The sequence below is a fragment of the Saimiri boliviensis genome, chromosome 14 (assembly GCF_048565385.1).
Source record: "Saimiri boliviensis isolate mSaiBol1 chromosome 14, mSaiBol1.pri, whole genome shotgun sequence".
Taxonomy (NCBI): domain Eukaryota; kingdom Metazoa; phylum Chordata; class Mammalia; order Primates; family Cebidae; genus Saimiri; species Saimiri boliviensis.
The window spans coordinates 22,420,766-22,443,286 of NC_133462.1; the positions used below are offsets into that span (position 1 = coordinate 22,420,766).

Genomic DNA, 22,521 nt, shown 5'->3' on the forward strand with positions numbered 1-22,521 from the left:
CGAGGCTCTGTACTCAGTTAAGCAATAACTTCCCATTGCCCCCCTTTCCCAGCCCCAGCTAACCTTTATTCTTTGTTATGTTTCTGTGAATTTGACTCTCCCGGCTACCTGATCTAAATGGAATCCTACAATATTGGTCCTTTTTCGACTGGCTTGTTTCACTTAGCATGTCCTCGTTTACATTGTAGCATGTGTCAGAGTTTCATTGCTGTTTAAGGCTGAAAAATATTCCATTGTATGGATAGGCCACGTTGTGTTTATTCATTCATCCGCTCACGGATGTCTGGGTTGTTTCCACTTTTCGGCTCTTGTGAATAATGTTCAGAACATTATTCACGTGGGTGTTCCAGTATCAGTTAAGTCTCCACTTTCTCTTGTTTGGGGATATACCTAGGACTGGAATTGCTGGACCATATGACTGAGAATCCAATTTTTTAATATGTTGTAGGATGCTGTTTTAGGATGCTCATTTTTTCTCCTATCTTTCCTTTTTTTTTTTTTTTTTGAGATGGAGTCTTGCTTTGTCACCCAGATTGGAGTGCAGTGGTGAGATCTCGGCTCACTGCAATCTCTGCCTCCTCCTGGGTTCAGGTGATCTCCTGCCTCGGCCTCCCAAGGAGCTGAGACTATAGGCACACGCCACCACACCTGGCTAATTTTTGTAGTTTTTGTAGAAGAGGGATGTCACCACGTTGCCGAGGCTGGTCTTAAACTCCTGACCTCAAGTGATCTGCCCACTCTGGCCTCCAAAAGTGTTGGGATTGCAGGCATGAGCCACCGCACCCAGCCTCCTGTCTTCCTCTACAGCAACATGGTGAAGTCAATATGAACCTGAACTAATGGGCAAAACATTTTCCACTTTTAGGGGTTTTAAACTACCTGAAAGAGACATTTACCCATACTCCAAGCTACGACATGAGTCCTGCCATGCTCAGTGTGCTTGTCAAAATGATGCTTGCACAAGCCCAAGAAAGCGTGTTTGAGAAAATCAGCCTTCCCGGGATCCGGAATGAGTTCTTCATGTTGGTGAAGGTGGCTCAGGAGGCTGCCAAGGTAAGACTTCCTGGTTCCTGTGACTCTGAGGAGTGGGCAGGAGATGCCAGCGCAGGGGCACTGGAAGGAGTGGGGACTTCCCATGGGAGCCTGCCTGTGACCTGGGCAGTGTGCCAGCTCTGGCCAGTGCTGCTGGCTTGAGTTTTCTTGGCAAGTGTTGGTGTTTCAGATACGGATCACTGATTCTATCTGCAGCTCAGCCTAAAAACCAGCCTAATGACGGCAGCCTGATTCCCTGTTAACTGTGACAATGACAGAACAAGGGGTTGCTTGGAGTTGTTCCCAGATTCTGGAGTGGCCCCTTGCAGGGGCTGCTGCATGGGAAGAAGAAAGGGCTCTTTCTCTGCAGTTGGGTTCATGAGGGCCCTTGTGCCAGGCTGCCCCTTCCCAGTGCCCCTCTGTTTTAGGTGGGAGAAGTCTACCAGCAGCTGCACGCAGCCATGAGCCAGGCACCGGTGAAAGAGAACATTCCCTACTCCTGGGCCAGCCTGGCCTGCGTGAAGGCCCACCACTACGCGGCCCTGGCCCACTACTTCACGGCCATCCTTCTCATCGACCACCAGGGTAAGGGTTGGGGAGGGTTCCGGGGTTTGGCCGGGGTCATGGTCCAGCTGCCCCAGGGGGATTCTGAACTGAGCAAGAGCTACCTGCCTGCCCTGGAGATGCTCACAGGCCGAAGGCAGAGGATGGGAATGACCCATGACTGAGGCAGCTGCTGCACAGGCCATGGTGGGGATGGGGGTTATAAGTTCCTTTGAAGGGAGGAAGTTAATTCTACCTGGGTGCAAGAGTTTTCACCTGGAATCTAGAATCTAAGGGAATGCCAAAAATGCAGGAATCAAGATAAATAACATTTTAAGGTAATATTTTAAAAGAATCCAAATTAATGCAGGCCGAGTACGGTGGTCATGCCTGTAATCCCAGCACTTTGGGAGGCAGAGGCAGGTGGAGCATTTGAGGTAATGAGTTCGAGACCAGCTTGGCCAACATGGTGAAACCTCGCCTCTACTAAAAATACAAAAATTAGCCGGGCATGGCGCACACCTGCAATCCTAGCTACTCAGGAGGCTGAGGCAGAATGGCTTGAGCCGGGGAGGTAGAGATAGCAGTGAACAGAGATCGCACTACTGCTCTCCAGCCTGGGCGACACAGTGAGATTATTATCTCAAAATGATAATAATAATAATGATGCAAAAAAAAATCTGTGATGATAGGAATTTTATTTTATTTATTTTTAGAGATGGGGCTGGGGTACAGTGGTATCATCATGGCTCACTGCCTTCTTGAACTCCTGGGCTCAAGCAATCCTCCCACTTCAGCCTCCCGAGTAGCTGGGACTACAGGCACATGTCACCACACGAGTTAATTTAAAAAAAAAATTTTTTTTTAGCTGGGCATGGTGGTGCGTGCCTGTAATCCCAGCTACTCAGGAGGCTGAGGCAGGAGAATTGCCTGAACCCAGGAGGCGGAGGTTGTGGTGAGCCGAGATCGCGCCATTGCACTCCAGCCTGGGTAACAAGAACGAAACTCTGTCTCAAAAAAAAAAAAAAAAAAAAAAAAAAAAAATTTTTTGTAGAGATGGAGTCCCACTATGTTGGCTACGTTGGTTTCAAACTCCTGGCCTCAAGCAATTGTCCCACCTTGGCCTCCCAAAGTGCTGGGATTACTGATGTGAGCCATCATGCCTGGTGGAAATTTTAAATAAAGATAGAGATCACTAAAAATCTGTGCTGAGCTATATTGGAACTTTAGATAAAAAAGAAATTTGCATGTTTTAGTCATCATGGGCTTTTCTGCATTAATTTTGATATTTTTAAATGGCATTAGGGCAGGCAAGGTAGCTGACACATGTAATGCCAGCACTTTGGGAGGCTGAGGTGGGAGGATGGCTTGAGGCCAGGAGTTCGAGACCAGCCTGGGCAACATAGTGAGAAACTTTTTTCTCTATAAAAAATTTTAAAAATAAAAAAATGCATGAAAATATTACATATTTACTTATTTACTGAGTCACATGTTTAAATGTTGAGTCCAAGGCAAGGACACTGACTTTTACCTATAGCTTAAGTGGGATCTTTTTTTTTTTTTTTTTTTTTGAGACGGAGTCTCGCTCTGTCCCTCAGGCTGGAGTGCAATGGTGCAATCTCAGCTCACTGCAACCTCCACCTCTGGGTTCACGCAATTCTCCTGCCTCAGCCTCCTGAGTAGCTGGGACTACAGGCACATACCATGCCTAGCTAATTTTTTGATTTTTAGTAGAGATGGGGTTTCACCTTGTTGGCCAGGCTGGTCTTGAATTCCTGAACTCATCTGGCCACTTCATCCTCCCAAAGTGTTGGGATTACAGGCATGAGCCCAGGCACCTGCTCAGGGGTTTTTGATGTCATGAGTACTAATCCAGGCAGCCTCCTGAGGAATTAAAAAGACAGCCTCGCCGGGCGCGGTGGCCCACGCCTGTAATCCCAGCACTTTGGGAGGCCGAGGCGGGTGGATCACGAGGTCAAGAAATCGAGACCATCCTGGTCAACATGGTGAAACCCCGTCTCTACTAAAAATACAAAAAATTATCTGGGCATGGTGGCGCGTGCCTGTAATCCCAGCTACTCAGGAGGCGGAGGCAGGAGAATTGCCTGAACCCAGGAGGCGGAGGTTGTGGTGAGCCGAGATTGCGCCGTTGCACTCCAGCCTGTGTAACAAGAGCGAAACTTCGTCTCAAAAAAAAAAAAAAAAAAAAAGCCTCTTCTGTCTTTAATTCATGGCAGAGCTAGCTGAGATATGAACCCAAGGAGCCATACTTCTTGGGTTCATATTTCAGCTGTGCCATGAATGAACTGTACAACCTTGGGCAAGTAACTTAGCTGTCCTTTGCCTCGATTTTCTCATCTGTAAAATGGGCATATGGCAAGAACCTACCTCACAGGCTGTCATGGAAATGAAGTGCCTGTATGCAAAGCTCAATAGTGCCTTGTATACTGTATGCTCTCTGAAAGTGTGAGCTGCCACTCCTAGCGCCGTGTAGTCTATTAGGCGGGACCAGGTCTGGAAACAGAAATACTATATAGTACCTCAGTGATTGCTGCAGAGACACAAATGTGGCAGCAGGTGGACTCCATGGTTTAGTCGTGGATGACTTCTCAGAGGCGGTGACATTTGAGTTTGATTTTTTTCCATCTGCACAGGAGGGAAGGGTCAGCCTAGAGGGCGTGAAGTGTGAGCACAGGAACAGAGGCTGAGGGTGCTGAGGAAGTGGAGAGTGGTTTTGTGAGGTTTGAGAGCAGGATACGCACGCGCCAGGGAAGGTGCGGTTGAAGCGGGAAGGGGCTCTACTGCAGGGGTCCAGGCTGGGCATGATGGGGTCTGGGCTATGCTAGGAGGTTCTGTGTGGTGAGTGGGTCGGAGGAGGTATTGTGTCAGGGCTCAGGGTCAAATTATGAACCTCTGGAGTGTGGCTGGTCCCAGTGAGCAAAAGCTTTGGGGTAGCCAGGCATGTTGGCTCACGCACTTTGGGAGGGTGAGGCAGGAGGATCGCTTGAACCCGGGGATTTGAGACCAGCCTGGGCAACATAGCAGGACCCTATCTTTACAAAAATGGCATGTGGTGGTGCACTTCTGTAGACCTAGCTACTCAGGAGGCTGAGGTGGGAGGATCACTTGAGCCCAGGAGTTCAAGGCTGCAGTGAACTATGATTGTGCCATTGCACTCCTGCCTGGGTGACAGAGTGAGACTATCTCAAAGAAAAAAAAAATAAGCTTGAGGGGCTGGACAGCCTGGGGTGTGTCCAGGGGACAGAAAGGAGACCCATGATCCCAAATGCCTTGTGAAACTGCAGAAGAGAGGAAGCTGGAGATGTGGTGGAAAGAGAAATCTCTCCGTGGGTCTGTGGCCAGGTCTACGAGATGGGATTTAACCTGTGGTTCTCTTTGCAGTGAAGCCAGGCACAGACGTGGACCACCAGGAGAAGTGCCTGTCCCAGCTCTACGACCGCATGCCGGAGGGGCTGACACCCTTGGCCACACTGAAGAACGGGCAGCAGCGCCGACAGCTGGGTACGTGTTCCCCTGCCCCAGGCATGGGTCCCACTTGGTGCCCACCTGGTCCTGCTCACAGCCAGCCAGAGAGAGGTCCTGGGAGAGAGGGGTGTTCCCAGCCATTGTGGCCACTTTGGGTTCGGAAGTCAAGAGGCGCAGTCCCCAGCCTCAGAGGTCTTCCCAGGCCGTGTTCTCACGGCTTCCAAAGCACCCAGGTCTCCTACTGTGGAGCCGGGACTTTGACCACCTCCTCGGGGTGCATGGGGCGGGCCTGTACCATGCTCACAGGGAGGGAGATGTTCGATTTCCTTATGCCTGGCTTTATTACCAAGAACACCGAGTGACTGGTAATGAAGTGTCCCGGTTTGGTCTCTGCCATGTCTCAGTGTGAATATCTCTTCCCATGTGCAGACCAGACCTCCGCCACCCTAACCCTCCCGGCTGGCACCACCCATTCACACAGAAACGGCTTCCCATCTCAGTGACGGCAGCTCCTACCCCTCTAGGTGCTCAGGCCAGAAACCTCGGACTCACTCTCCAGTCTTCTTCTTTTTTTTTTTTTGAGACGGAGTTTTCGCTCTTGTTACCCAGGCTGGAGTGCAATGGCGCAATCTCGGCTCACCGCAACCTCCGCCTCCTGGGTTCAGGCAATTCTCCTGCCTCAGCCTCCTGAGTAGCTGGGATTACAGCCACACGCCACCATGCCCAGCTAATTTTTTGTATTTTTAGCAGAGACAGGGTTTCACCATGTTGACCAGGATGGTCTCGATCTCTCGACCTCGTGATCCACCCGCCTCCAGTCTTCTTTTCTTTCCTCTCCTCTTCCCTCCTTCCCTCCGCTTCCCTCTCTTTTCCCTTCTCCTCCCCTCTACTTCCCTCTCTTTTCCCCTACCCCCTTCTCTCCCCTGCCTCTTCCCTCCTATCCTTCCTCTCCTCCCCTCCCCCTTCCCCCTCTTCCCTTCCCCTCCTCCCCACCTCTTTTCTCTCCTTTCTCCTCCCCTCCCCTCCCCTTCCATCTCCTCCCCTCCCTTCCTCCTCCCTCCTATCCTTCCTCTCCTTCCCTTCACCCCATCCCTCTTCCCCCTCCCCTCCCCTTCCATTCTTCCTCCCCTCCCCTCCCCTCTCCTTTCCCCTCACCTTCCCTCCGCTTCCCTATCGCCTTCCCTCCATTTCCCCTTCCCTCCCCTCCCGTCCTTGCTCTCTCCCCTCGGCCCTCCCCTCCCCTCCCCTCTCCTTGTTCCTTACTTTCCTTTTCTTTCCCTTTCCTTTCTCTCCTTCATTCTTTCCTTCTTTCCTTTCTTTCTCTCCTCCCCATGCACCCTTCCTCCCTCCTTTCTTCTTTCCTTTTCTTTGATTTGCTTTCTTTACAGCATCTTGCTCCGACCCCCATGCTGCACCGCAGCAGTACAGTCACAGATCAGTGGAGCCTCGAACTCCTGGCTTCCAGTGATCCTCCTGCCTCAGCCTCCTGAGTACCTGGCACTACGGGCATGCACCACCACACCTGGCTAATATTGTGAAAAAATTTTTGCAGAGATGCTGTGTTGGTCTCACTATGTTGCTCAGGCTGGTTTTGAACTCCTGGCCTCCAGCAGTCATCCCGCCTCTGCCTCCCAAAATGCTGGGTTTACAGGCACGAACCACCAGGCGCAAGCTTCTCTTTTCTTACTTTCTCACCCTACATTTGATTAGCAGATCCCTTTGGCTATACCTAGAAAATGCATCTCAAATCTAGCCACTTCTTACCCTGCTGCCTGGTGGAAGGAAAACCCCATTCCTGGTCTTCTCTTACCATCTCTGCCTACCCTGCTCTGTTTTTCTCTATAACATCACCACCCAATCCATTACAGACTTCTTTGCTTGTTGGTTACCTGTCTTCAGCCACTACATGTAAACTCCTGGAATCCAGAGACAGCCTGTTTCTTTACTGCTTTATCTTTAGCACCCAGCCCATTTGGTAAATATTTGTTGAGTGAACGTCTTATGGACACAAGAGAGCTTATTACATGTGCATTTCAGGAAGGCTTGGAACTGGGCACGGTGGTTCATGCCCGTCATCCCAGCACTCTGGGAGGCTGAGGCAGGAGGATTGCTTGAGGCCAGGTGTTTAAGACCAGCCTGGGCAACACAGCAAGACCCTGTCTCTACAAAAAAAAAAAAAAAAAAAAAAAAAAAAAGAAAAAGAAAAAGAAACCATTATCCAAGTGTGGTGGTGCATGCCTGTGGTCCCAGCTACTCTGGTGTCTGAGGTGGGAGGTTCACGTGAGCCCAGCAGTTTGAGGCTGCAGTAAGCCATGCTTGCTCCACTGTACTCCAGCATGGGAAACAGAGTGAGACCCTATCTCTAAATATAAAATATAAAATGAAATAAAATAGTATATTAATAAAAGTCTCAAGCTATCCAGGCAGATCCTTTAGAAAAGAGAACATCCACCCTCTTGGGCTGCCCCTTGAGCCCTCCCGCTCTACCTGGTGGATCCGCAAGTCACGTGGGTGCTGGCTTCTGTCCAAAGGGAAGTCCCACCTGCGCAGAGCCCTGACGCATCACGAGGAGTCGGTGCGGGAGGTCAGCCTGTGCAAGAAGCTGCGGAGCATCGAGGTGCTGCAGAGAGTGCTGTCTGCGGCTCAGGAACGCTCTCGGCTCACGTACGCCCAGCACCAGGAGGACGATGACCTGCTGAACCTGATCAAGGCCCCCGATGTTGTTGGTAAGTAAACTAGACTGTGTGCCCAGTGTGGGGGTGCCTGTGCCGCAGACAGAGCATGCCTGGCCTGTGGGGGTCAGGCAAGCCCTTGCTGCATGCTGGGCACTGGGAGGGCTGCACAGGCAGGGACCAAGGTGCTGCTTCTGCCCTAGAGTTCTCTTTTTTTTGAGATGGAGTCTTGCTCTGTTGCCCAGGCTGGAGTGCAGTGGTGCAATCTCAGCTTACGGCAACCTGTTTTCGAGGTTCAAGTGATTCTTCTGCCTCAGGCTCCCGAGTAGTTGGGATCACAGGTGCCCACAACCACTCCCAGCTATTTTTTGTATTTTTAGTAGAGATGGGGTTTCACCATGTTGGCCACGCTGGTCTTGAACTCCTGACCTCAAGTGATCCACCCGACTTGGCCTCCCAAAGTGCTGGGATTACCGGTGTGAGCCACCACACCTGGCCTAGATATTCTTTTTATGCAGTTGTTCTCACGTATGATCAGCCTGTCTTGGGATCCTTTGTTAGAAACTGACCAGACTTATGTTAAGGGTAGTCCAAGCCTGCTGTGAAGATGCTGGTGGGGATGTGGAGCTGTCAGTGGTCATGATTTGGCAAAACTCCTTTTCACTAGGAAATCCTCATATCACACATTAATAATGAAAAGTTTGAGCACGGTGGCTCAAACCTGTAATCCCAGCACATTAGGAGGCTGAGGCAGGAGGATCACTTGAGCTCAGGAGTTTGAGACCAGCCTGGGCAACATAGTGAGACCCCATCTCTACAAAACATTTTTTAAAAAAATTAGCCAGGTTCTGGTGGCATGCACCTATAGTCCCAGCTACTCAGGAGGCTGAGGCAGGAGGATCACTTGAGCTCAGGAGGTCAAGCTGCAACAGAGCTGTGATTGTACCACTGCACTCCAGCTTGGGTGAGAGAGCGACACCCTGTCTCAAAATAATGATGATGAAAACAGACAGCACAGTATCTCAGAACTGTGTCCTGTGAGGCATGAAGCTTCCATAACAGCTCCTGAACACCTGAAACATAGATGACTTCTCAGTAGGGTTTTTTTTTTTTTTTTTTTTTTTTCTTTTTTTGAGAAGTTGTTTCGATTTTGTCACCTAGGCGCTGGAGTGCAATGGTGTGATCTTGGCTCACTGCAACCTCCACCTCCTGGGTTCAAGCCTCAGCATCTCGAGTAGCTGGGACTATAGGCACGTACCACCATGCCCGGCTAATGTTTATATTTTTAGTAGAGACGGGGTTTCATCATGTTGGCCAGGCAGTTCTCAAACGTCTGACTTTAGGTGATCCACCCACCTTGGCCTCTCAAAGCTGGGATTATAAGTGTGAGCCACATGCCTGGCCTCCTCATAGGGTTTTATGAATGCCAAAGAAGCCTACTAAGCCCTTGAGGTATCGGGAAGGTGGGGGACATGTCTGGTTATCTCTCCTTGGTCCCAGCTTAGGAATGAGTTATACCTCCTGTGGCTCACAGGAGGTACCCAAATGGAAGGTAGAGTTCACCCGGGGTCGGGGGTTAAGCTGTGTTCCATCTTCTTGAACTACTGTCTAAACCTGAGGGGAAGGAACTGTGACTAAGAGACAGCACCGTACCGTCTCCTTCCCAAGGGATCACTTTTTTTTTTTGAGACGGGGTCTTACTCTGTCTCCCAGCCTGGAGTGCAGTGCATGACTTCAGCTCACTGCAGCCTCTGCCACTGGGTTCAAGCTATTTCTTCTGCCTCAGCCTCCCGAATTGCTGGGATTACAGGCATCTGCCACCACACCTGGCTACTTTTTTGTATTTTTAGTAGAGACGGGGTTTCACCATATTGGCCAGGCTGGTCTTGAGCTTCTGGCCTCAAGTGATCCAGCTGCCTCAGCCACCGAAAGTGCTGTGATTACAGGTGTGAGCCACAACACCAGCCTTTAAGGATCCTTTTCAATTACAGAAACATTTATCCTCCCATTTATAATGTTATTTTCTAGCTAAAACTGAGCAAGAGGTTGAAATTATATTGCCCCAGTTCTCCAAGCTGACAATCACGGACTTCTTCCAGAAGCTGGTATGTTGAATGCTCTTTACATAAATGACCTAAAAGGACAGCTCTTCAATTTGGCGAGTGGTGTCTTAGTCCAAGTGGGCTGCTATAACAAAATGCCTTGAACTGGGTGGCTTTGAATAGCAGAAATATACTTCTCACAGTTCTGGAGGCTGGGAAGTCCAAGACCAAGGCATGGGCAGATTCGGTATCCAGTGAAGGCTCATGTTCTGGTTTATAGGTGGGGCCTTCTACCTGTGTCTGTGTCCTCACGGCAGAAAAGGCGGATGAGTTCCCTTGGGCCTGTTTTAAAAGCATGTATCCAATTCTTCAGGTTTTTTTTTGAGACGAAGTTTCGCTTATGTTGCCCAGGCTGGAGCGCAATGGTGCAGTCTCCTCTGCCTCCCAGGTTCAAGCAATTCTCCTGCCTCAGCCTCCGGAATAGCTGAGATTACAGGCATGCACCACTGTGCCTGGCTAATTTTATCTTTTTAGTAGAGATGGGGTTTCTCCATGTTGGTCAGGCTGGTCTTGAACTCCCAACCTCAGGTGATCCACCTGCCTCACCTCTCAAAGTGCTGGGATTACAGGTGTGAGCCACCGCGCCCAGCCACGTGTATCCCATTCTTGAGGTTTCTGCCCCAAGACTGAATCACCTCTCAAGGGGCCCCACTTCCTAATAATTACATTGATGATGAGGTTTCAATATACAGATTTTGAGAGGGTACAAACATTCAGACCATTGCATATTTCATTTTATTCGTTTATATTTATTTTTTTATTTTTTGAGACAGAGTCTTGCTCTGTTGCCCAAGCGGGAGTGCAGTGGCACGATCTCGGCTCACTGCAGCCTCCACCTTGCAGGTTCAAGTGATTCTCCAGCTTTAGCATCCCAAGTAGCTGGGATTACAGGCATGCGCTACTACAGTCAGCTAATTTTGTATTTTTAGTAGAGATGAGGTTTCACCCTGTTGGCCAGGCTGGTCTTAAACTCCTGGCCTCCAGTGATCTGCCCACCTCAGCCTCCCGAAGTCCTGGGATTACAGGCCAGAGCCACTGTGCCTGGCACTATAGCATATCTTAGAAATAAATTTTAGGTAGTGTTGATTTAAAATTTTTTTTATATTTTTAAATTTTTTTAGAGACATAGTCTCACTCTGTCACCCAGGCTGGAGTACAGTGGCAGGTTCATAGCTCACTGCAGCCTCAACCTTCTAGGCTCAAGAAGTCCTCCTGCCTCAGCAGCCTGAGTAGATGGAACTATAGGCATGCGCCACCATGCCTGGCTAATTTTTTAATTTTTTAGTAGAGAATGGGTCTCGCTATGTTGCCCAGGCTGGTCTCAAACCCCTGGCCTCAAGCGATCTTTCTGCATTGGCCACCCAAAGTGCTTAGGATTACAGGCATGATATGCTTGGCGTTAAATTTTTTATATTAGAGATTTTATTTAAGATAATTTTGGCCAGGTGTGGTGGCTCATGCCTATAATCCCAGCACTTTGGGAGGCTGAGGTGGGTGGATCACCTGAGATCAGGAGTTTGAGACTAGCCTTGCCAACATGGTGAAACCCCATCTCTGCTAAAAATACAAAAATAACAGGTTCGCACCTGTAATTCCAGCTAGTTGGGAAGCTGAGGCAGGATAATTGCTTGAACCTGGAAGGTAGAGGCTGCAGTGAGCTGAGATCATGCCACTGCACTCCAGCCTGGGTGACAGAGTGAGACAGCGTCTCAAAAAATAAAAAAGTTAATTTTATTTAAAATATATTGGTTATGTTTGAGAAGATGGCATTCCCTGTTGTTGCATGACCGCTGTAGCATGTCTTACCCAGATGTGTCATTTGTCCCTGACCAAGGCCAAATGAGATCTTCAAGGACAGCAGGCAAAATTCCCTCTAGGTTTCAAGTGTCTGATCCAGCCTTCAAATCCTACACCTAACGATGCTGTCTTCCAAAGGGCCCCTTATCTGTGTTTTCGGCTAATAAGCGGTGGTCGCCTCCTCGAAGCATCCACTTCACTGCAGAAGAAGGGGACTTGGGGTTCACCTTGAGAGGGAACGCCCCCGTTCAGGTGCACTTCCTGGATCCTTACTGCTCTGCTGCGGTAAGCACGTGCTTTTCTGGGTCGAGAGCAAACACAGATATCTGGGTGATTGAATTTAGGGTGGGTTCACCCATGTCAAAGGCCTGACTTTATGTGAAAGGCCTCATGAGTGCTACATTCCCAAAACGGAAAGGATTGATTTTTGCTGTCTTTTTTTTTTTTTTTTTTTTTTTTGAGACGTTGGAAGGTGGAGGCTGCAGTGAGTCACTGTCATGCCATGGTGCTATCTTGGGGCTCACTGCAGCCTCTGCCTCCCGGGTTAAAGTAATTCTCCTGTCTCAGCCTCCTGAGCAGCTGGGATTGTAGGCACGTGCCACCATGCTCAGCTAATTTTTTGTATTTTTAAATAGAGACAGAGTTTTGCCATGTTGACCAGACTGGTCTCAAACTCCTGGCCTCAAGTAATCCATCTGCCTCGGCCTCCCAGAGTGCTAGGATTACAGGTGTGAGCCACTGTACCTGGCCAATTTTTGCCCTTTTTTTTTTTTTTTTGCACCCAGGCTGGAGTGCAGTGGTATGATCTCGGCTCACTGTAGTGTCTGCCTCCCAGGTTCAAGCAATTCTCCTGCCTGCACCTCCCAAGTAGCTGGGATTACAGGTGCCCACCACCACACTGAGCTAATTTTTGTATTTTTAGTAGAGATGGGATTCATCATGTTGGCCAGGCTGGTTTCGAACTCCTGACCTCAAGTGATCTGCCCCCCCCCCACCTCCCCCCATCTTGGCCACCCAAAGTGAATTTTTGCTTTCTTGATGCAAATTTACCTATTTTGTGAATGGGGACTGATTGAAGGATTTGAGGAACTAAACATTGACTTATTTTCAACAATACTTTTGCAGGTGGCAGGAGCCCGGGAAGGAGACTATATTGTCTCCATCCAACTTGTGGATTGTAAGTGGCTGACGGTGAGCGAGGTTATGAAGCTACTGAAGAGCTTTGGTGAGGACAAGATTGAGATGAAAGTCGTGAGCCTCCTGGACTCCACATCATCCATGGTGAGCGCTGATACCTCCCTGGGCAGTCAGTAGTGGTATGGAGTGAAATCTACGTGAGTTCAGCCCCAGAGGTGTTTACCAGGCCCTCTTTCTCCTGCCTGTGTAACATGGTACAAACGACTGGACTCCTAAGCTTGTAATCACTGGAATGTGCTCACCTTGGGTCAAAGAGAAAATTGGCAAACTTTTTTTTTTTTTTCCAAAGACAGGGAAAGCTGGTTTGCTGTGGTGTGATCATGACTCACTGCAGCCTCTATCTCCTGGGTTCAAGTGATCCTTCCACCTCAGCCTCATGAGTAGTTGGAATTACAGGCACCCACCATCACCCCTAGCTAATTCTTTATTTTTTATACAGACAGGTTCTTGCTATTACCCAGGCTGGTCTCGAACTCCTGGGCTCAAACCATTCTTCCACCTTCGCCTCCCAAGGTGCTGGGATTACAGGCATGAGCCACAGCACCTGGCTAGCAAACTTTTAAAAATAACCTGTAGATAAAATAATCAACTGATGTATTTTGTTGATCAAATTGTTTAATTACAAAAGTAATACATACTTAAGGTAAAAAAAAAAAAAAAATTCCAGTAATTCAGAAGAGCTTAAGATGACCTGTGAAAGTCCCTCTCTATGCCCCAGAGACAGTATCAGCCATGTTCTGGGAGATTTGGGAAGCATTGGAGTCTCTTCAAGTTCACCTGCACAGGTATTGCCTTTAATTTTCCCCAAGGAAGGCCGGGCATGGTGCTCATGCCTGTCATCCCAGTACTTTAGGAAGATGAGGTGGGGGGATTACTTGAGCCCAGGAGTTTGAGACCAGCCTGGCTAACAAGGCAAAACCCCGTCTCTACTGAAAGTATAAAAAATTACCTGGGCGTGATGCTGCACGCCTGTAATCCTAGCGACTCGGGAAGCTGAGGCAGGAGAATCTCTTGAACCTGGGAGGCGGAGGTTGCAGTGAGCAAAGATCACACCATTGCACTCCAGGCTGGGCAAAAGTGAGACTCTGTCTCCAAAATAACCAAAAATTTTCCCCAAGCGTGAGGATTCATGCCACACTTAATGACGTTCTCCTCTGCACTTTGCCACACTTAATGACGTACCTTCAACCTTCCGTCAGTAACGGCATTCATTTATTCATTCAACAAATATTGATTGAGGATCAGCCGAGTGCCAGACCCTCTCTTAGGTGTCAGAGCTCCAGCTTACATTACACAGATAAGGTCCCTGCCTCCACGAAGCTGGCAGTAGGTCAGCAAATAAATGGTCGGGATTTTGATAAGTGCTGTAAAAGAAAAAAGACCTGTGACGGCGGTGGAATGACTGGGGAGGGGTGAGGCTCTATCTAGGCAGAGCTGGAACAGACACGAGAGTGACGAGGAGGTTCCAGCCAGTTGCAGAGGGACGAGAAAGGTCTTCTGGGCAGGGGCACCCACAGGTACGGAGTCCCTGCAGCTGAATAAGCTTCTCCTGCCAGAGAGGCAAAAAGAGGGCCTTTTGGCAAGATCACCAGGACAAGGGAGGGAGCCGTGGGAAGTGAGGTGGGAGGGAGGCCTTGGTGGCAGTGATGGGAGCTTGGAAGCCATTGGGCCTTTTCAGAAGGGGACTGGCGTGGTGTGATGTTTGTTTTAGAAGGGCGTCTGCTGCTGGAGACTGGCCATGGCAGTTGTCCAGGCCGGTGATGTTAGTGGCTGAGGTGATGGGGGTGGCTATAGAGATGGAGAGACATGAGCATCCCTGGTACATAGTTTGGTGGTGGAACTGATGGGGGATTTGTGGATGATTTGTGTAAAGGAGATGGTGGACAGGGAGGTGAGGCCTCAGTTTTCTGCTTGATCAGTCACGTGAGTAGTGGGGTAGTGGTTATTTTTCTACCTTTAAATTTCTTTTCTTTTTTTTTTTTTTTTTTTTTTTTTTGAGACAGAGTCTCACTCTGTCGCCCAGGCTGGAGTGCAATGGCATAATCTTGGCTCACTGCAACCTCTGCCTCCCAGGTTCAAGTGATTCTCCTGCCTCAGCCTCCCGAGTAGCTGGGATTACAGGTGCTCACCAACATGCTAGGCTAATATTTTTGTATTTTATTAGAGATGGGGTTTTACCATGTTGGCCAGGATGGTCTCGATCTCCTGACCTCCTTCCTCAGCCTCCCAAAGTGCTGGGATTACAGGTGAGAGCCACCACACCCAGCCCTTTATTTTTTTATTTTTATTTTTATTTTTTTGAGACAGGGTCTCACTCTGTCGCTTGGGCTGGAATACAGCAGTACAATCATACCTCACTGTAGCCTTGACTTCCTGGGCTCAGGCAATCCTTTTGCCTCAGCCTCCTAAGTACTGAGGACTACGGGTATGTACCACTATGCCTGGCTAATTTGTTCCTCTACTTATTGTAAATTTCTTTTTTGGTAGAGATGAGGCCTTGATATATTGCTAAGGTTGGCCTCACACTCCTGGCCTTGAGCAATCCTCCCGCCTCTGCCTCCCAAAGTGTTGGGATTACAGGCATGAGCCACCGCGCCTGGCCTGGTTATTTTTCATAACGATGGGTGACAGGGGTGTGATGGAGGTGGAGGAGAGAGAAAACGAGTCATGTTATGAATGTTTCAGATGCTGTTAGCGGTCAGACGTAAACATAGAGGAGGAGATGGGATGTGAAGTCTTCAGTTCGAGGAAGAGGTCAGCTAGAAATAAATATTTGAGAATCATTGCACAAGGACGATATTTAAAGCTGTGAGACAAAATGCAGTTCTCTGCATGGGGGCAAGGGCTGAGGCTAAACATTTAGAGGTGAGTGGAAGAGAAGCAGGCGCAAAGGAAATGGACTACGCCTGTAGTCCCAGCTACTCAGGAGGCTGAGGCAGGAGGATTGCTTGAGCCCAGGGAGGTTGAGGCTGCAGTGAGCTATGACTGTACCGCTGCACTCTAGACTGGGTGTCAGAGCAAAAGCCTGTCTCAAAAATAAAAATAATAAATAAAAGTCATAGAAGTGTATTGAAATGGTAAATTTTATGCATGTATATGAATTATATTTCAATTTTTTTTTTTTCTTGAGAGAGAGAGTCTCACTCTGTCGCCCAAGCTGGAGTGCAGTGGCGCGATCAGAGAGGTGGGAGGAAAGGAGCTTCTCAAATTAGAGGAGAAAGCTTTGCAGTGAGAGTGATGGATTGCACTGAATGCAGCTGAGAGGTGAAGAACGAGGGCGGCTCAGCCATGCCGACTGCATTTGGCAGTAGGAAAGAAAGACACTTCGGTGAAGAGGTGGCAACAGCAGTCAGTGGAGAGAGGGCCAGCGAGCCATTGGATTCTGTGAGTCCATGGATGTGAAATACTCAGCACAGGCAAATCCAGAGACAGAAAGGAGATTGGTGCTAGGGCTGGGCAACGGGAGCGGGGAAGAACTGCTGAAAGGTACAAGGTAGAGGTTTCTTTTTAGGGGGCTGGAAATATTCTGAAGTTAGGTAGTAGTGATGGTCATCCAACTTTGTGAATATACTAAAAATCTTTGATGTCCAGGCACGGTGGCTCACACCTGTAATTCCAGCACTTTGGGAAGCTGAGGCAGGATGTTTGCTTGAGCCCAGGAGTTCGAGACCATCCTGGGCAACATGGTGAGAACTTGTCTCTGCAAAAAATAAAATAAATTAGCCAGGCATGCTGGCACACGCCTGTAGTCCCAGCTACTCAGGAGGCTGAGGCAGGAGGATTGCTTGAGCCCAGGGAGGTTCAGGCTGCAGTGAGCTATGATTGTACCGCTGCACTCTAGCCTGGGTGTCAGAGCAAAAGCCTGTCTCAAAAATAAAAATAATAAATAAAAGCCACAGAAGTGTATTGAAATGGTAAATTTTATGCATATATATGAATTATATTTCAATTTTTTTTTTTGAGAGTCTCACCCTGTCGCCCAAGCTGGAGTGCAGTGGCACGATCTCAGCTCACTGCAACCTCTGCCTCCTGGGTTTAAGTGATTCTCCTGCCTCAGCCTCCTGAGTAGCTGGGATTAGAGGCACGCGTCCCCATGCTCGACTAATTTTTGTATTTTTAGTAGAGATGGGGTTTCACCACATTGGTCAGGCTGGTCTCGAATTCCTGATCTTGTGATCCACCTGCCTTGGCCTCTCAAAGTGCTGGGATTACAGGCTTGAGCCACTGTGCCCAGCCTAAGCAGGGCTTTTCAAAGAAAGTGGCGGTATGCATTGCGGGAGTGAGAAAAAGAGAGAGAGAGAGAGAGAGAGAGAGAGAGAGAGAGAGAGAGAAAGAGAGTTTGTGTGTGTCTGTGTGTGTGTGCATGCACGCATGTGCATGTGTGTAGAGGTCTGGGAGGCAGGGCTGCCTGAAGGATAGAGGGAATGGGATCCAGGCACATAGAAGGGCTTGGTCTTTGGGGACAGATGCCATGAAGTATACAGCGGGGATTTTAGGACGGTGTGTGAGTGGCTTCAGAAGGAGAGAGAAGGTAAGAAAAGAAACAAGTATATAGGAGAAAAGGGAATGAAATTACTAGGGACACACAGGAGTGCCAGGAAATGGGTGCCTATTAGAGGTTTGGGGTCGGGTTAGAATTCCAAGGGAAGCCTTGGTGAATGTCCTTCAGCAATGGACATTTCAGATATAGGCCCTGCGGGAGGCAGAGGGTGGAGATGAGCTAGCTGGCATTGCTGGGGTCGGGCGGAAGAGACCTGAGGGTATTTATAAGGCAGTGGTTCTGATATACAATGGACTCTGACCAGCTGAGAGTTGGGAAATGCTTGCAGACCTCACATCTGTCTCCAGGATCATTTTTATTATTGTTTTAAATAACATTATGTGTTCTCCGTAAAACATGGTGGGATTAGTGGTCAGTCTTCTAGAAAAGGAGGAGCTGTCTTCATCCTCAGGGGCTCGAAGTATCGCTACTTGATTGCTGCATAACTCTTATTTATCTATTTATTTTTTGCGATGGAATCTCACTGAATCCCAGGCTGTGAGATTTCAGTGGCGCAATCTCACCTCACTACGACCTCCGCCTCCTGGATTCAAGCGATTCTCCTGCCTCAGCCTCCCGAGTAGCTGGAATTACAGGCGCCCACCACCATGCCCAGCTAATTTTTGTATTTTTAGTAGAGATGGAGTTTCACCATGTTGGCCAGGATGGTCTCAGACTTCTAACCTCAGGCAATCCACCCACCTCGGGCTCCCAAAGTGCTAGGATTACAGGAGTGAGCCACCACGCCCGGCCCCTCTTAGGATTTATATTAGGACCAATATTCTCAACCACTCCAGAGATAGATTGTATGGGTAATTTTAGTGCCAGAACATAGTAGTTGATTAATAAACATGGCGAACAAAACAATCTCAATGTTAGGCAAACCTTGGAAGCTGGCAATAACCATGTGGAAGTCTTCAGAAGATAAGTTTCCTTCGATTTCTAGTTTGAATACTACATGATTCTTTGAAGGTTAACGGTAGAGAGTGTTTCATGGTACAAAGTTTCAGCTGAGGAAGATGAAAACGTTTTAGAGATGGATGGTGGCAGGGGTTGCATAATGATCATAACGATGACAGGGACACCTATTGCTCACTGCATTTTCTTTCTTTTTCCTTCCCTCCATTCCCCTCTTCCCTTCTTTTCTCTTTTCTTTTGAAACAGAGGTCTTCGAGACCATCCTGGTCAACATGGTGAAACCCCGTCTCTAATAAAAATACAAAAAATTAGCTGGGCATGGTGGCCCGTGCCTGTAATCCCAGCTACTCAGGAGGCTGAGGCAGGAGAATTGCCTGAACCCAGGAGGCGGAGGTTGCGGTGAGCCGAGATCGCGCCATTGCACTCCAGCTTGGATAACAAGAGCAAAACTCCGTCTCAAAAAAAAAAGAAACAGAGGTCTCTGTCGCTCAGGCTAGAGTGCTGTAGCACAATCACAACTCACTATAGCCTCAACCTCCTGGGCTCAAGCAATCCTCCCCTCTAAGCCGCCTCCCAAGTAGCTGGGACTATAGGCATGAGCCACCGCGCCCCACCCTGTATTTTCATATTCATGACCATTGTATTATTAAAATATAAGAACCTTAAAATGTGAGTTGTGGCTCCTCAGCTTGAATTATTACTATTGAGTATAGTACTTAAAAATTATCCTTGTTGGACCTGGTGGCGCACGCCTGGAGCCCTAGCTACTCAGGAGACCAAGGCAGGAAGATCACTTGAGCCCAGGAGCTCAAGATTGGCCTGGGCAACATAGCAAGACCCTGTCTCAAAAAAGAAAAAAAAGTTTGTCCTTGTTTTAAGAACCTAATTCTATACAAGCATTGGTCATCTGAGTTTCAGAATTGTATCTGTTTAATTTTATTTATTTTCTGGAGTCCCGCTCTGTCGCCCAGGCTGGAGTGCAGTGGTGCGATCTCAGCTTACTGCAACCTCCACCTCCGGGGTTCAAGTGATTCTCGTGCCTCAGCCTCCCAAGCAGCTGGGACTACAGGCGTGCACTACCACCCGTGGTTAACTTTTGTATTTTAGGAGAGACGGAGTTTCACCATGTTGGCCAGGCTGGTCTCTAACTCCTGACCTCAAGTGATCCACTCACCTCGGCCTCCCAAAGTGCTGGGATTACAAGCGTGTGCCACTGCACCCGGCTGAACTTCGTAGATTTTATCAGCTATCTTGATGATGCCTGACACTCTTTTTCTTCCTTTTCTACACGCAGCATAATAAGTGCGCCACATACTCCGTGGGAATGCAGAAAACTTACTCCATGATCTGTTTAGCCATTGAGGATGACGACAAAACGGATAAAACCAAGAAGATCTCCAAGAAGCTTTCCTTCCTGAGCTGGGGCACCAACAAGAACAGACAGAAGTCAGCCAGCACCTTGTGCCTTCCGTCAGTTGGGGTTGCCCGGCCTCAGATCAAGAAGAAGCTGCCCTCCCCCTTCAGCCTTCTCAACTCAGACAGTTCTCTGTACTAATGTGAGGAAACAGACACGTTTGGGCCCCGAACATTTCCGGTGCTGACTCAGCCTTAAACGTTTGTGCCATAATGGAAATTATCTCTCTGTTCTCAAATCCTGTTTTTCTCATAGTATAAACTCTCATTCGATGTGTTTTTATGAAGGAAAGTTACAAGAAACCTCTAGGCATTTTTGAAAAAATAACTTTTTTGAGACACGTCACTATACTGCTGCAAGTTATTTATTATATATTGTAAATAGACTAGTGTCGATATGAAATACGGCTATTTTTAATGGTGATAGTTATGACTTTTGTCACTGTTAGAGTTAAATTGGGGTTACCTATATTAGTACAATTTTTAGTTGTTTCTAGGTTTGGCTAATAATCATTCCTTAAACTAGAATTCAGATGACCCTGGAATTAAGGCAGGTCAAAGGACTATAATGATAGAATTGAATTTGTGTCACTAAAAATTGTTCCAAAGTGCTGCTTCCTAATAGGAATTCATTAACCTAAAACAAGATGTTACTTTTTTTTTTTTTTTTTTTTGAGACAGAGTCTTGCTTTGTCACCCAGGCTGGAGTGCAATGGCGCTATCTCAGCTCACTGCAACCTCCGCCTCCCAGGTTCAAGCAATTCTCCTGCCTCAGCCTCCTGAGTAGCTAGGACTACAGGCACGTGCCACCACACCTGGCTAATTTTTTGTATTTTCAGTAGAGACAGCGTTTCACTATGTTGGCCAGGATGGTCTCAATCTCCTGACCTCGTGATCTGCCCGCCTTGGCCTCCCAAAGTGCTGGGAATACAGGCATAAGCTACCACGCCCAGCCTAAGATGTTACTATTATATCAATGTAATATGAATGCTATTTCTAGAAAAAGTCTAGTGCCAAATTTGTCTTGACTTATTACATAAAAACAACCTAGGAGCAGCTTTCCTTCTAGTTTGAGGTCAGTTAAGAATCGCTAACACAGTGGCAGTGTTAGATGAAGATGCTATCTACAAGGTAGATCATATACTGTTTGATACTCAAAACATTTTTCATTTTTAAAGTAGAAGGTACATAATTAGATATTTTAAGTCTTGGGTGAAAAAGTAGTTTTATATTTTACAAGGTAAAGATATAAATGATTCAAGTTTAAAGTTCTATTTGACTTTTTTGGTTTTTGTTTTTGAGACGAGTCGTGCTCCGTTGCCCAGGCTAGAGTGCAGTGGCGTGATTTTGGCTCACTGCAACCTCCACCCCTTGGGATCAAGTGATTCTCCTACCTTAGCTTCCTGAGTCACTGGGACTGCAGGTGCCCGCCACCATGTCTGGCTAATTTTTATATTTTTAGTAGAGGCGGGGTTTCACCATGTTGGCCAGGCTGGTCTCAAACTCCTGACCTCAAATGATCTACCCACCTCAGCCTCCCAAAGTGCTGGGATTACGGGCATGAGCCACTATGCCCAGTGCTCTATTTTACTTTTTTGTTTGTTTGTTTTGTTTTTCTGAGACAGAGTTTTGCTCTTGTTGCTCAGTCTGGAGTGCAATGGCAAGATCTTGGTTCACTGCAACTTCCGCCTCCCAGGTTCAAGTGATTCTCCTGCCTCAGCCTCCCAAGTTGCTGGGATTACAGGCATGCACCACCACTTCTGGCTAATTTTGTATTTTTAGTAGAGACAGGGTTTCTCCATATTGGTCAGGCTGGTCTCGAACTCCCAACCTCAGGTGATCCACCCGCCTCAGCCTCCCAAAGTGTTGGGATTACAGGTGTGAGCCACCGCCCCCAGCCCTATTTTACTTTGTAAAATAACATTCCTGCCGATTTTTATCTTGCTATGAGTTGGATGACACCGTGAATCTAATAAGGTTCACTGTTGACATAGTACACATTACATAGCTAAAATATATAGTCTAATTTTAAGGATAACTATTTTCTGTTGTGCAATATCTTAAAGGAAGCAACCATCTTTGGGAAAGTGTATCTGCTGCTCTTAGGGCCATGTTTGTATAAATATTTAAATAAACATATTCATTTATCTGAGTATTTCCTTTTACTTTTATTTCACTTTCATTCCCTCCTCTTTCAAACGGTTTTCAAACGGTTTCTCCTCCTAATGCACTTTTCTTTTTTTTTTTTTTTGAGACAGAATTTCGCTCTTGTTACCCAGGCTGGAGTGCAATGGCGCAATCTCGGCTCACCGCACCCTCCGCCTCCTGGGTTCAGGCAATTCTCCTGCCTCAGCCTCCTGAGTAGCTGGGATTACAGGCACGCACCACCATGCCCAGCTAATTTTTGTATTTTTAGTAGAGACGGGGTTTCACCATGCTGACCAGGATGGTCTCGATCTCTCGACCTCATGATCCACCCGCCTCGGCCTCCCAAAGTGCTGGGATTACAGGCGTGAGCCACTGTGCCTGGCCTTTTTTTTTTTTTTTTTTTTTGAGACAGAGTATTACTTTGTCACCCCGGCTGGAGTGCAACGGAGTGGTCTCGGCTCACTGCAACCTCCACATCCCAGGTTCAAGTGATTCTCCTGCCTCAGCCTCTCAAGTAGCTGGGACTGCAAGCGCGTGCCACTACTCTTGGCTAACTTCTCTTTTTTTTGAGACGGAGTTTCACTCTTGTTACCCAGGCTGGAGTGCAATGGTGCGATCTCGGCTCACCACAACCTCCACCTCCTGGGTTCAGGCGATTCTCCTGCCTCAGCCT

General features: G+C 48.0%; 1 protein-coding gene across 1 annotated transcript in view; it reads left to right on the forward strand.

Annotated features, from left to right (window-relative positions):
* Nucleotides 1-21,852, forward strand: part of RHPN2 (rhophilin Rho GTPase binding protein 2) — a 79,942-nt gene extending 58,090 nt beyond the window's left edge. Inside the window, exons 8-15 of the mRNA XM_003937316.4 lie at nucleotides 866-1,053; nucleotides 1,461-1,617; nucleotides 4,978-5,097; nucleotides 7,593-7,787; nucleotides 9,762-9,838; nucleotides 11,771-11,917; nucleotides 12,758-12,913; nucleotides 19,582-21,852. Coding sequence (XP_003937365.1) covers nucleotides 866-1,053; nucleotides 1,461-1,617; nucleotides 4,978-5,097; nucleotides 7,593-7,787; nucleotides 9,762-9,838; nucleotides 11,771-11,917; nucleotides 12,758-12,913; nucleotides 19,582-19,842 — 1,301 coding nt within the window. The 3' untranslated portion in view covers nucleotides 19,843-21,852. The remainder of the gene's footprint in view (nucleotides 1-865; nucleotides 1,054-1,460; nucleotides 1,618-4,977; nucleotides 5,098-7,592; nucleotides 7,788-9,761; nucleotides 9,839-11,770; nucleotides 11,918-12,757; nucleotides 12,914-19,581) is intronic.
* The last annotated feature ends 669 nt before the right edge of the window (nucleotides 21,853-22,521 follow it).